The sequence below is a fragment of the Sinocyclocheilus anshuiensis genome, unplaced genomic scaffold (genome assembly GCF_001515605.1).
Source record: "Sinocyclocheilus anshuiensis isolate Anshui unplaced genomic scaffold, SAMN03320099.WGS_v1.1 scaffold55, whole genome shotgun sequence".
Lineage (NCBI taxonomy): Eukaryota > Metazoa > Chordata > Actinopteri > Cypriniformes > Cyprinidae > Sinocyclocheilus > Sinocyclocheilus anshuiensis.
Genome location: NW_015549647.1, coordinates 3,524,952 through 3,539,006, shown reverse-complemented (window position 1 = coordinate 3,539,006; position 14,055 = coordinate 3,524,952). Strand labels below are relative to the sequence as shown.

Below are 14,055 nucleotides of genomic sequence, written 5' to 3'. Positions count from 1 at the left end.
TCTCCAAAATGGCACCAGGGTGACGTGGAGCAGACAAATTGTTGAATAAAGTCGTTATTTGTTTTCTTTGCGTACAAAATGTATTCTCGTAGCTTCGTAATATTACGGTTGAATCCCTGATGTCACATGGATTATTTTACCGATCTCCTTGCTACGTATCTGCACCTTGATTGTGGTAATTACATTCAGGGTCAAAGAGCTCTCAGAATTCATAAGATATCTTAATTTGTGTTCCAAAGATGAACTGGGGTCTTACGGATTTGGAACGACATGAGGGTGAGTAATTAATGACAGAATTTTCATTTTTGGGTGAACTATCCCTTTAAGATTCTTATATAGAGAACATTTCATGGAACAACAAACCGATATTTATACCGTCACAAAAAAATAACACTGATGCTGTCATACAGAGACAATGTCATGCAACAACAAATCTGACCATTGTGACATGAAAAAACAGCACTGCCATATTGAGAACATTTCATGGTTCAACAATATTTATATGCTCTGTCTTTGTGCTAAAGCATTTAATAGTAAACTTTTGTCTGCTTTGTGAGAACATGAAAGCCTCAAATCCTATTGTCATAATATTTTGTCTAGAAGGTGTGATGAAAGAAAGATTCTTTTGAAGCAGGGTGAAGCCAGTTCGTGTGATAATTGTAATTAATCATAATTAATTGTAATTATTTATATACATTTCCCTTTTGAGCTAATTTGCTACACAGTTGTCACTTAATATTTGTGTGGAAACCATGACAGATTGTTCAAGGAAATTAAAAAAGACAGCATTTATTTGTTTGTAACAATGTAAAAGTCTTAACTGTGATTTTGGATCAATTTGATGCATCCTAGCTGAATAAAAATATTAATTTCTTTTTAAAAAATTCTTACCCCAACCTTTGTACAGTAGTGTGTGTATACAGTGGGTACGGAAAGTATTCAGACCCCCATGGGGTGCTGTGTGTACATTAATGAGGAAAAAAAATTAACAAATTATTTTAGCAAATGGCTGCAATATAACAAAGAGTGAAAAATTGAAGGGGGTCTGAATACTTTCCGTACCCACTGTATGTGTTTATTTTTCCTTTTTAAATGCTTCTTTTAATAAAATGATGATTGTGATTTGTACTGATGATGCTGACAAATATTTTACAATTTTAAAGTTTACAAAACACAAAACATTTGTGTTTATATTAGTATTACAATGATTGTGATCTTTATTTATGATGGCAGAAGTTTTTAAGTTTACAAAAAATATAAGCATGTTGCTCTGGGTATTATTTATTTTAGTATTTATATAATATTATGATGATTGTGATTAGTATTGATGATGATGACGAATGCTTGGATTTAGATTTTTTTCTCAGAGGATACAAAAATTCTAGACAGATAGCACAGTACACCTAAAGTTTACAATTACCTACGAAACAAAGTTTAAATGGTGCCTGGAGTGGAATATATTGAGTAGTTTAAGGCTAAAATAATTGCAGATATTTGTGAAGAACAAAATGAATAAAGATGAGAGAAATTTCGTTACAGTGCTCGCCTTGCAAACACTGTAAAAATCTAGGTTTATGTAGAGTAGAGACCCACAGAGATCAGAGGAAAACATCAGGACCACTTCACAGTAGAGAGCCAGAAAGATCAAAAAGAGCAGAGTTATACCAGTCAACAGTGGTAAGAAACAAGCTACATCAACCCAAACACCGCAAAGCATGAAATGTAAGGACGTGAGCGAAGAAAGGAGAGAGACACAGAGAAGGAAATGAAAAGCGACTAAGATGATGTCGACAGAGAATCACGCAGAGAGAAAGTGGGAAGGGGGAGTTAGGCGATGGAGCGTTTCATCAGCGTTGCTGCAGCCACACCTGTCTGTGCTCATTTTTGTGACTATGCAACTGGAACCAGACTACTAGCTGCAAACCACAAAAATGACACAGACAGCTGTGCAATACTCGCTACTGCGCTCCATCGCTCTCAGAAAGAGGCAGAGAGTGGGTAAGAGGTTCAAAGAGACAGTGGTAAAGAGGCTGAAGAGAATGGAGGAAATAAGAGTGAAGAGTGATGGAATGACATCATGTAATGGCAGCTGGAAGAAAAGAGGGAGCAAATGGAGAACTTGAGGTGGAAATGACATACACATATATGCACATAGAGCTGTCACAATTTTGGAATTTTGGGTACAATAACATTTGCCTAATAAAAATTGCAATTAATTATTTCATCTTTTTTTTTGTGTATGACACTTAGTTATAATGTAAACTTACTACACAAACAGCTTAAGAACTTATTTGTTTAACCTGAATTTAAAAATGTATAATTTCCAGCTGTAGACTTAGAATTAACATTTTATTATAATAATAATAAATGTTAAAATATTTATAATTTTTAAATATTACCCAGCCCAACTTAATATATAATAAATAAAAATAAATTGTAAATAAACAAAATACAAACATAAATAAAATTCAAATAATAATAATGATAATAGTTCTCATTTTTTTATATACTATTATTACTATTATTATGCATTAACTTTCCGTACTCTTCAGATTTGTACAACAGTTGCGGTTACCTCAAATAATTACCATTAAAGCAAACGATCATGACCAGGCGATTATTAGGCCTACATAGATGTGTAAATAGTAATATATACTTTAATACGATATATATACAGAAAATAGAAATACATACATACTATGTACAGTATGTGTGCAAGGATGCGCAGTACCTGCGGAAGTCCAGCAGAGGCCGAGTGGAGGTGGGTATTCCCTGTGCAGGCCAGCTCAGGAAGTGGAATTGAGTGAGGGTACGAGTTTCCTGGGTTTGGACGTTCTTCAGGTAGAAACTCCGCACCAGGAAGTCATTACACCAGATATGCTCAGACACCAGGTTCACCTGAGTGAGATAATTAAAGGTGAACACAATATTTGATGTGGTTTACACTACATAAAACAAACATCTCAGGACATCTTATTAGGTTCACAAGTAACATTTTCACTCAAACCTCATAAATGTGGTAGAGAGAAGAGCCCTCATCGGGCCAGTAATGATCACACTGCTTTTCTCCTTCCTCAACCAGAGCCGTCATCATCACTATGACCGTACATCCGCTCTCCCAAACCATCTGTGCAACATACATGGCTTACAAAATATGCCATTCACGCAGTATTTACAGTACATGAATGCACAGCAAATAAGCGCTAATTCATACATAGAACTGTGTACAATTTTCTAAATACACTACCATTCAAAGATTTGTTTTTAAAACTTCTATGTTCTTCTATGTTCACCAAGGCTGCAAAACCAAGGCTTCACTTTTCTATTTTATTATATTTTAAAGTTTGTTTGTTTTTTCTGTGATGGCAAAGCTGACATTTCTGCAGCCATTACTCAAGTGTCACAAGTGGTGCAGCTTCATATTTTTTATGGAAAAGCTAAATATTTTTTTTATGTAAACCGTGGTACATTTTTTCAAGATTATTTTACCAAGCTTATAAATCAATTTAATGCATCCTTGGTGAATAAAAGTATTAATATCATCATTGAAAAAATTTTTATTTCATTGACCCCAAACTTTCAAATGGTAGTGTACATTTCAAGCAACTTGTATTTCTTTATATCAAATGATTACATAGCTATCAAATCCACACACATGTGACTGACCTGCCAGAAATCAGAGATGGTGTGTGAGAGAGGGCCTTGGGTGGCAATATACGCAGGCATCCGGGGGTCATGCTCGATCTAAAGGGTCAATAGGGGACGAAAGGTCAGGGGTCAGTGTTTTAGCCCTTCTTAACCCTGAATCTGCCAATCACCGTGACAACAGGCCATTAATGTGATCTGAGGCACATGAAGGCTTAATTGATGATCCCTTGTTCTCGACCACAACAGAGCAGCAAGAGATTCCCAACCTAAACATCCTGAATGAGATCAATACAATGTAACCATGGCAACACTGAGAGGGGGATTCAAAAACCAGTGGCAGCCTTGGAAGTCTATGAGGAATAAATGGATTATCACCTTGGTAACAAAAAGGGATGCAAGGAAAGTAGGGTTTTCTAGCTTTAGATTTTTATCTTAGATTTCAGCTAAAGAGAGGAGGAAAAGGACCATAATAAAGTCTCTTCAAACTGTCATGTTTCATGATGAGTTCCAGGGCAAAGAGGATCATCAAGTTCACATACTTACAATGGTGCTGGCGTTGATGTAATCTGTCCTGGAGGGGTTAATCTCAGCCTTCAGCTTCACTCTAGAATGGTCATCTGCAAAAACAACTGACAGTTACACTCCTAATCCATTAAAAAGAGGAGAAGTCAATCGAGTTGTGTGACGAGACACAGGATGCGTTCCAATTTGCGTACTTCTGCATTATTCTCTGCCATTTTTAGTATAAATAGTGAGTTGTGTGTTCTTACAGAAAATTTCCAAAAAGACAAAGTGGGCACTAACCGTTCAGGCACACTTACATAGAAAATGAAGGAGTTTCAAGACTAGCAGGGGGGTGGGGAAGCTTTGAGGTCTTACTCACAGGGCACGGCATCAGAGCAGCGGTTCTTCTTGACGTTACTTTTACTCTGGGCAGCTGAGATGGTGCTGGGTTCTGCCTGGTAGGAGCACAGAGCCTCCCACTCTTTGAGCAAACGGTCTTTATTCTTCAGATGATCCTCCATATATGCCTAGAAAGCATGAGAGAGACAAACACCAGTATAGAGACCCCTGATTTCTCAGCTGCTCATTCATGTGACACTTAAAAAACATGTGAAAATTTAGAGAATGCCAATATACCAACACAATTAAAACAGAAACAAAACATTCTTTGTAAAACCATGGAGTAAATATGAATGTGTATAACTGGCTGGAGGGCAATTCATATTCAAAGCGTTAACCAAAGGGAAAAAACTAAGGGTCGTTCACACCAAAGACTATACCTATAACTACAAAGAGTTCCACTTCATTTGTATAGTGTACATATTGTTACAATGTAATTAAACAACAAGTAATGAAAAAAAAATAATTAACTACATGTACTTACTATAGTGTTAAGGTTAGGGTTTGGTTTAGGTGTAATTATGCATAATTTACTGTAATTACTATAGTATGTACATGTAATATGAGTAACTGTCACCTTAAAACAAAGTGTTATCCTATACATTTTTAATAATTGTTTTAATTCTGAGAATAGGCAAGTCCACACCAACACTATAACGATAATGGCACAGAGGAACGATATCACTGGAATCACTTTCAGAATTTCCTTTTTCCCAGTTGATGAATGATAAAGACGTTGACATCTAATCAGAACCACTCGACCTTAAAAAGCACAAAGATTTAAAGTGCCAGACGACAAAAGTGCAGCATGTGCTTATAATAAACAGAATGTTATCATCCATTATGGTGGATGCTAATATAGTTATCGTCATAGTTATCATTCTTGGTGTGAATGGGCCATTAATGTTATGCGCTGGAAATTCATTTTTCATTTTTCTGCATCTGTAAATAAGGGTATGCGTGTCTACCAGTATCATGTGCCCTGTAGAAATATCCATGTTAGACTGCGCTGGCTCCTCACACCAGGAGGGGGTGCTGCTGTGCGAACTAGGGCTTGGCTGAGGTGCATCACTGAACTGTGACGACACACTGCTGACTCGTGATGTATCCGTTCCTCCTCCACCACCACCTCCTCCTGGACCAGCACCACCTGCAGCTCCAACCCCGCAGTCCTGCCTTCCAAGAGAGGACTTAGTAGCCATGTGCTGCCGACAAAGATCCTGAGAAATTAAGAAAATAGATATTTCAAAAGAGGATGTGAGAAAAAGACTACTGACAAATTGCAGCACATGCTGCATATGCAATTCACAGTAACTGAATATTGCAGCTAATCAATTTGCTCTGGTTTGCTTATTCTCAAATCAACTAAATCTGATCACATTAGTGTCTGACAGTATCATGCCATCACGAGCAAAGCTGCTAAAATCAGTTGGGATCAAAATAGCTTGGATGCAGAGAATGTCTATATTGCAGAGATGCGATGCAGTGCGCATGCCAAACAGTTCCAAACCTGGTACTCATAATGCGTCACATTTCCTGCTTCAGGTCCAAGTCCTAGTTTCCCTGAGGCCAACTGGCGGGCATGGGTGCACAGACAGGTCAGTGCTCCCACCAGGAGTCCACCCACACAAGCCACACCCACAAACATGAGGAACACCCACTGGGTGTTGTCACGTACACGTGTTGCCACTGGCAACGCATGGCCATCATTCTTCTACAAAAACAGAGAGATGAAAACAAACATACAAATCATTAATACATCCCATAGCCCCAATTAATGTTACTACCATCAAACTAACATTGAACAAATAGATATAAACAAGAGATTTAACCCTATTTACTATCCTAGAGGAACCATAAAGAACTGTGCATCTGTAACATTTTGAAATGGAAAAGTGAAGAGAGAGGGTCCATGAGGAAAAGACGAGTATTAAAAACGAACATTTGAAACAGGACTACCAATCCCACCCTACTGTCTGGAAGTATGATCTTAGTGGGGTCACTGGTTGCTATGGCAACAGCACAACGTTTGATGTAAGCACCATGGTCATTAAAATGACAATAGACAGAAAGCAAGGAACTGATGAGAGAAAACAGAGAGAGGAAAAGACAACATAAATCCTTTATTACAAGGCATTTCAACACATAGGAATCACACATTATGTCCTAGCTGGAATGATGCAGACCACCACACAGGAGCCAGGGCATTACATCATCACACCTGTGCACACCGCACTGACCTTGTCGCCATAGCAACCATTTTTTACCTGACATCACAGTCTGTGCGGAGATTCTGAGTGTAAATCATTCTGATTCGTCATTTTTATTGCGCGTTCTTTATTTGAGCAAATCACTGAGCAGTTCAATTAAAAGTTTAACGACTACCGCAGGCTCATAGATTCAAATAAAACCTGACTAGCCCGTCTCTAATGTGGCCTGTAAACTTATTTATTGCAATTCTGATTCATGAGCCAGCCTGAAACCACTGACTTCGAAGGGTGAGTAAAATTAATGCTGGGAAAACCAAAGAGGTAGACAGTATGTGGTAAAAACGGTCACATTTTCATAGTTTTTCCCGCCACATGTGGTCTATAAGAAACATAGACTGTATAAAAACAGGTAAGAAATAACTAACCAAAAGCGAGTGAACTGAAATGACAGGTAGGTGGATCATTCACGGGATAAAAAGCAGATTTCTTTGTTGTTTTACTGCCCCGTACGAGCTTGTATCTGATTAATAAACATGTTTAATATAATGTAACATGACATTAATATAACGTAACATTTAATTAAGTTCAAGGGAAAGTTTAACTCACCAAAAAATCAATAAACTAATGGAGAACGCAAAGCGCTCGCGCCCGGTGATCCCCCGAAGATGAGCACAAATCTGTACGTGCAATAACCGTAGAGCTCTTTTCCGCCGGTTTGACATTTGAATTTCGTTCAGTTTTGTTAGGAGCTGTAATATTTGGTCAATTTAAGTTCGCGGGAAACGAACAACGATGACGGAGCTCAGCCCTGGCACGGGCATCGTGATGTTTTGCGGGAATGGTGCGTTCTGAGGGGAGAAGCGTTTGCGGCCGCGCGCTCTGAGTCGTGAACGCGGCTGTCGCCTGACAGTTTGACACGTATGATGTCGTTGTCATAGCAACAAAGCAAAAGAGACGGGGGTGGGTGTCAGGGGTCTTGTGAGATATTCCCTCCTAAAGCATAAAAGAGATAGAACTTCATGGGAAAGGACTGAACAATGGGCACAGTTGAGTTAAGACATTGGGTTCACATTTCTGCGCATCCTTACCTCCCCAACACCTGCCTGAAGCACCTTTAGACCAGTCTCTGATTCTAGAAGGTTCTTTTGAGCCACTGCATGGCAAAAAATAAATGTGAAGACAGTCAAAGACAGCTTATTCTAATGTTTTCTCAGCATAAATATCATGCACGGCTTCAAGTAGCTTATTGCTATTATAAAGCTGCGGTAACAGCAATATGATAAAATATACCAATGTTCAATTCATATTTACATTAATTATTTATACTAGTCCTATATAGGCTTGGTACATTAATATAGAATTCAGCAAATGTGGGTCACATGTGTATGTATTCAGACATGGTGACAGTTTTGTGACATTAGTCTGGTCTTAAGGACAGCTATATGTTAGTGTACATCTAAATGCTGTCAAAATTGATTTTTCATACATATTTAAAACACAGGCTTTCGCTTCCAGAAACAGACAAAAATGCTGATGACTCATGCTGCACTCACTCATTTTGTCAAATCAAATGCTCTTTAGAATGAGAATGCCCTTCCCCCTAATAACACTTCTGACTAGTGGCAACAGTGTGGTAATATAAAATAAAAAATTAAAAGCCCTCTGTCATGCCCCAATGTCCTGTTTATGTCAAGACAACAAAACAAAGCCTATCAGGTCTTTAATTTTTACATTACTTTGCATGACTTTTGAGCCATTTTTGTGTCTCAGAAACACTTGTGTGACAGACATCACTCTTAATAGCCATGAAATATTTGTCTTCATTACTTAACCAGCCTTTTCGGACACCTCACTTGCTGTTAAATTCTGGCTGTTTGGGAGCACCCGGAAAGTGACAGCTGGACCAACCACACTGTAGAGCAGAATTTATTTTATCACATGCAAGTTTCCTGTATGATTGATTATGTGCAGGGTTTGTAATTAAATTTTTTTACTCACCAGCCAATTTGGCAACGAAACTTTTGGCCATTCACAACTTATATTATTGCTAATAAAACCAGATTATCAAAATTAAAGCTTAGATTTAAATATATGTATTATTAAATCTGACTCTGAATCGTTTAATGGCTCTTTTTTACGACCGTCAATCATTGTTTGTAGATACCGTAAAAATAAAATAAAATATAAACAAAATTCTGTGACTTTTCACATATTCAAATTGTAAATAAATTCCATGGTGTGGTGCTTCTCATCCATTGCGCAGTCGTTTTTAAAGTCACCATGAAATTTATATGTAATATTGTAGTGTTTATTATAAATGATTTATCTGTGCACTTCATTCTTTTTTTAAAATTCATGTGCCCTCATAATCTTTAATCAAATACGTTAACCTTCCCTCCCCCCTCAAAACGACTTCTCTTCTCTTCCTGTCATGTGCTATGGCGTGAGGGCGGGGCTATCGGGATCTGTCTCGTTTCTGCCTCCATTTTGTTAGCAACGCCCAACTTCCAACGATCCAATCATTTCCCGAAGTACGAAACCAAGCCCCACCCTGCATTTTTTCTCATTTCAGAAGCCGTTTCACTCAGATATACGTCACAATAGGAAAATAACTTCCGTTTCATGCCGACTTTAAGCTTTGTCTTGGAGGCTCATCTTAGGGGAAGGGCTCTGATAATGATGGCATGCAAAGTGATGACAATTTATGAATCATAACCTGCCAAATTGGCTAGTGAGTTTATATGCGTTACCCACCACGGTTGATTTTCATCTGCATTTGGCGGGTTGGTGGGCATTAATTTCAAACCCTGATTATGTGTATTAGATATTGGGATCCAAGCAATAAGAGGAGGACAATTAGTGGAGCAAATCCACTTTTGAGGCCAGTTCATTCCATTTCCTTTTCTCTCTCTCATTCTTTTCCTCTTAGCCATCCCCCTCTGTCCTCCAAGGACAATGGATCAAGGTTCCAGCTCACCACAATTTGATTTAGTAAAAAGGGTTAGTGGGATTAGCATTTGCTTCCTAACCAAATCAACAAACAGCAATCAAGACTGTTTGCATTGATAACATAATTATGTCAAATTAGTAATGCATTGGTTAAGCTAAGTTAGGTTAAACAGCTTGCCTCTGTAGAAATTCTGTGTTAGCAAATGCCTTTGCAAGCTTTAGTATAGGGTTAGTATACTTTCAAGATCTAATCAAGGCCCACCACCAAAGCAAAATCTGGGACTCTACTCAACTGCTAACACAGAACTCACGAAAACAACACACAAACAGACTCTCCACTGAATAGCCAGTTTGATGTGTGCCCCCAGGTCCTTCGTTAATGTAGTGTTTTGAAAACAAATACCACATGACTACTTTACTTTCAGACAAAAGGAACACTCACATAGACTACACGCGGTCAAACAGTCTAAACTGTTAGTTGTACCTCTGATTGGTGACAATGTATCCAAATTCCTCCTTTAACTTGGCTTCATTCTTTCCTGGTTTCACACTCAAGGTTCCTTTGCCAAGTCGTCCTTCCTCTTGTTTGAGAGATGCAGGCCCTAGTACACTAGCACCCAATGGGATGTAGTTATCCTGGGAGGCCCCTTGGGACCCTTTAGGGGAAATTTCAGGCCCGGGGTTGAATGGAGAAGGGAAGGAGGAATTTGTAGGCTGTGCAGAAGCCTTTTCCACCACATGGGTCATCTCTCCCTCTGTAATCTTCATCTGATAGAGCACATAAGACATGCCATGTCAGGTTAACTGCCTACAGATAATAAATTGTTCCATGTATAATGTACACTGAAAAAAAAAATCGGTGTAGAAATGACAAGTAACACATTGAATTAAACATGGAATTTTATAAGTAGAAAAACTGAATTAGTATTTTCTTGTAAAATGTACTTCATTAGTCTTTGTTTTATTTGCAACTTGGAAAAATAATTTTGTGTATAATGTTCCTCTTCCTAGTCTGTTCTCTCTTATTCTCTTTAAAAATGCTTTTGAGAGGGCAATAAGTCAGTGTCTGTTTATTTTCTAACCAACCATGATTATTGATGTAACAGGGCCGAAAGGGAGAGGAAAAGATATCATGTTGCAGCAGTACTAAAGCACCTAAAATACTGTGTGCAGAGATACACTAATGTTGGGTAAGAGGCCTAAAAGATAAAAGACCTACAGTACAAAACAAATCATACATAATCATGGCTCATGTTTCCCACATATAATTTATTTATGTTCGTAATTTTTTGTTTACACTTGCTGCCCCCTGCAGGTAATATATAGCATTACTATTGAGATTAACCCAACCTTGTAATATTACTAAATGCTGGAATACTCAGCACGACTTTTGTACAGATTTTTTTGCGCCAATTTACAGTTTGAACGAGTCAAAGCCAGTCTGCAGAGCTGACAGATTTCACAGTAAATTTCATAGTGTATGATGGGCACAGACTCCAGTTTTTAGCTTTAGACTATGATTCCATCCAGACGTCGGGATCAAACATGTTTGATATTTTGAGCCGATTTTTGGATACATTTTGTTTTCATTTGTCATGTGTCTCCTATAATTGTTTCTGTGTGAGTTTAGTTTTCAGAATTAACTCAAAGTCTGGTAGTGCATGATCCTCACTCATTTTAGGGCGTGATGTCCAGTTTTTCCTCTGTAACAATTTACAAGTTGGCAAGTGAATGTCTAATATTTTTAAAATCTATTCAGAATTTAAAAGTCAGGTAGAGTAGCCCAGCCTTAAATCACTTAACAGCAGAAACATTTTGATGCTCACCACTTTTGGAGACAGAGGAATCCTTTGTTTCAGCTGAGTGAATGAAAAGAAGCAGTTTATTTGACATTTTTTGGAGCTCCAACCATATGGTGTGTATATTTTGGAGTTGTATACTTATATTCTATAAAAAGTGAAATCTCAGGGTGCTCACGTTTTCTCTGATTGTTTGTTGGTTCGTTTTGCAGGAGCTGAAGGACAGTGAAAAGACGCTCAATCTCTTCAGGGTTCAGGTGGTTTAGATCAAATCCATGCTGCAGGAGCAGCTCATTTAGACTTTGTTGAGTGGGTCCTGGAGTCAGAACACATAAACATTAACACTATCGTTACCATTTTATTTTAAGGACCAATTGTCGCTATTAATTAGTTGCTTATTAGCATGCATATTACTAGCATACTGGCTTTTTATTAGTACTTATAAAGCACATATTAATGCCTTATTCTGCATGACCGTATTTTAGATCCCTTAATTCACCCCGTACCTAAACTTAGCAACTACCTTACTAACTATTAATAAGCAGCAAATTAGGAGTTTGTTCAGGGAAAACTCTTAGTTAATAGTGAATATGTGTTCCCTATTCTAAAGTGTTACCACACTATCTTACCACTGTGCCCAGAAAACACTCCATGCTTCTGAGGACCTTTCTTTTGCTCCTGTTGGCTGTTGATCTTTTCATCTGGGGAAAAGAAGTCCTTGTTATAGTCCTTGTAGTCAAGTAGGAAGTCCAGATCCTGGAAAAAAGATGAGGTGGAGTGAGGTGCTGCCACACGATGGCGTGATGTGGGCTGTGCAGGCGAAGAAAGGAGCAGAGTCATCAGATCCTGCAGAAGCTGATCATCTTTATCTAGAGATGGAGGAAGTGGTGAATTTCCCCTAATGCGAGAGGAGGCCGGTGGGTACCTGCCTCCCTCCACCAGGTTCAAAGAACGCTCCTCTTCATCTTGGTAACCATACAAGGCAAAAAGACATGATGCTGGAATTAAAGAGAAGTAGTTGTAGACTGTATCCAATGCTCCAAGCTACAATCAGTGCAGTGTAACAAAAGGGCTTTGTGTTTGGGCTCTCACTCGCTGGTAACTATAAGGATCCAGACTCTGCATATGGAGAGATGACTGAGGTGGATCGACAATCATGTAGTCCATATAGGGCTGTACCAGTTTGGGTTTGAGCTGGTTTGTAGGGCCACTCCGAGACCTTTGATAATGGAGATATTCAGAAAGAATCAATGCAGTGAAAGAAAAAGGAAAGTGAGAGAAACGTGATTACATGGCAAAATTGTAAATGTTACTCTGTGGATGGGCCATTCTTTATCCCAGAAGACAGTAGGATTTTCGGAACTTTGCTAAACTCTTTCTTAATCATTGATTGGGTGACATCATCTTGCCATGTTAATCCTGCAAAATAATTCACATCAGCTCAGAGCAACCAAAAAGGCTTATAATGTTTGTAGATGACAAAATAAGAATGTCCATGATAAAAGAAAAAGAAAAATCTAGTTTAAAACACGTATCAAGTTAGCTCTTTGTATTTGTTTTAGATTCTAACAATGTAATTTGTGGTAACCAGTAATAACATTGCATCTTACTAAAAGTAATAACATTATTTTCCTTACACCTTGTATACATATATATATATATATATATAAGTGCTGTCAATCAATTAAAAAAAGTAACGAATTAATCGCAAATTTTTCTGAAATTAATTGCAATTAATCCCAACTAACATTAAAGTTTTTAAATATATTTTTATATTGCAATAATTTCACATTAAATCTTCAAATTAATGTACAAACAACATAAAGACAGTATATTTTTAATGGCATCTTTTTTTTATGACTGAAGGCCAGTATCAATGATACCAATACTGACTTCTCTATAAAATATTTAATATTTAACTAATATTTAACCATTGACTATAGCCATTCAACATTACAGTATAACTGAGAGCTATCAATTTTAACATTTATTAGACTTTAAAAAATAACCTCTAATTTAAGTGAACTTAAAACAATCTTCACATAAACCTATTATAATAAATGTAATATTTACCTGTGCTCTTCAGCAGAAGAATTTAAATGATCAAACACTAAATTAAATATAGATGAATCCTTAAAGCTATAAAAGTTCTTTTTTTCCTCTTTTTTTTTCTTTGTCCTTTGATTAATAGACATCACAGCAGCTGGTTATTAGGTTGTTTTGGCTGCTATTTCTTTGACCCACTTCAGGACTTAAAGTCTCTATTAATGAGCTGATGAGTTAAATCGGGTGTGTTAGATGAGACAGTGCTGGGCTGCTCCAGGACAGTTTTGAAAACTATTTCAGAGACATGTTCATAATGTGACTCATATAAAATATATTACAGCATGCGCTGCGAGCACAGTACCGTTTCCGCGCTCGCTTGACTCGCACCTGGCGCTGAAGCAGGGCTCCAGACTAACATTTGAGAGCAGTGGCACCAGCGCTACTAAGTTCTACAGATGGTGGCGCCAGGAGCAGATTTGGTAGCGCTGGGGGGGGGGGTG

General features: G+C 37.8%; 1 protein-coding gene across 1 annotated transcript in view; it reads right to left on the bottom strand.

Moving 5' to 3' along the window:
- LOC107660007 (receptor-type tyrosine-protein phosphatase-like N) overlaps window positions 1-14,055 on the bottom strand; it is a 22,418-nt gene that overhangs the window by 4,001 nt on the left and 4,362 nt on the right. Inside the window, exons 4-18 of the mRNA XM_016449138.1 lie at window positions 12,823-12,928; window positions 12,602-12,728; window positions 12,139-12,487; window positions 11,688-11,825; window positions 11,514-11,569; window positions 10,195-10,478; window positions 8,594-8,673; window positions 7,850-7,914; window positions 6,062-6,265; window positions 5,520-5,771; window positions 4,532-4,679; window positions 4,192-4,265; window positions 3,667-3,744; window positions 3,008-3,127; window positions 2,732-2,898 (exon numbers count right to left, since the gene is read on the bottom strand). Coding sequence (XP_016304624.1) covers window positions 2,732-2,898; window positions 3,008-3,127; window positions 3,667-3,744; window positions 4,192-4,265; window positions 4,532-4,679; window positions 5,520-5,771; window positions 6,062-6,265; window positions 7,850-7,914; window positions 8,594-8,673; window positions 10,195-10,478; window positions 11,514-11,569; window positions 11,688-11,825; window positions 12,139-12,487; window positions 12,602-12,728; window positions 12,823-12,928 — 2,248 coding nt within the window. The remainder of the gene's footprint in view (window positions 1-2,731; window positions 2,899-3,007; window positions 3,128-3,666; window positions 3,745-4,191; window positions 4,266-4,531; window positions 4,680-5,519; window positions 5,772-6,061; window positions 6,266-7,849; window positions 7,915-8,593; window positions 8,674-10,194; window positions 10,479-11,513; window positions 11,570-11,687; window positions 11,826-12,138; window positions 12,488-12,601; window positions 12,729-12,822; window positions 12,929-14,055) is intronic.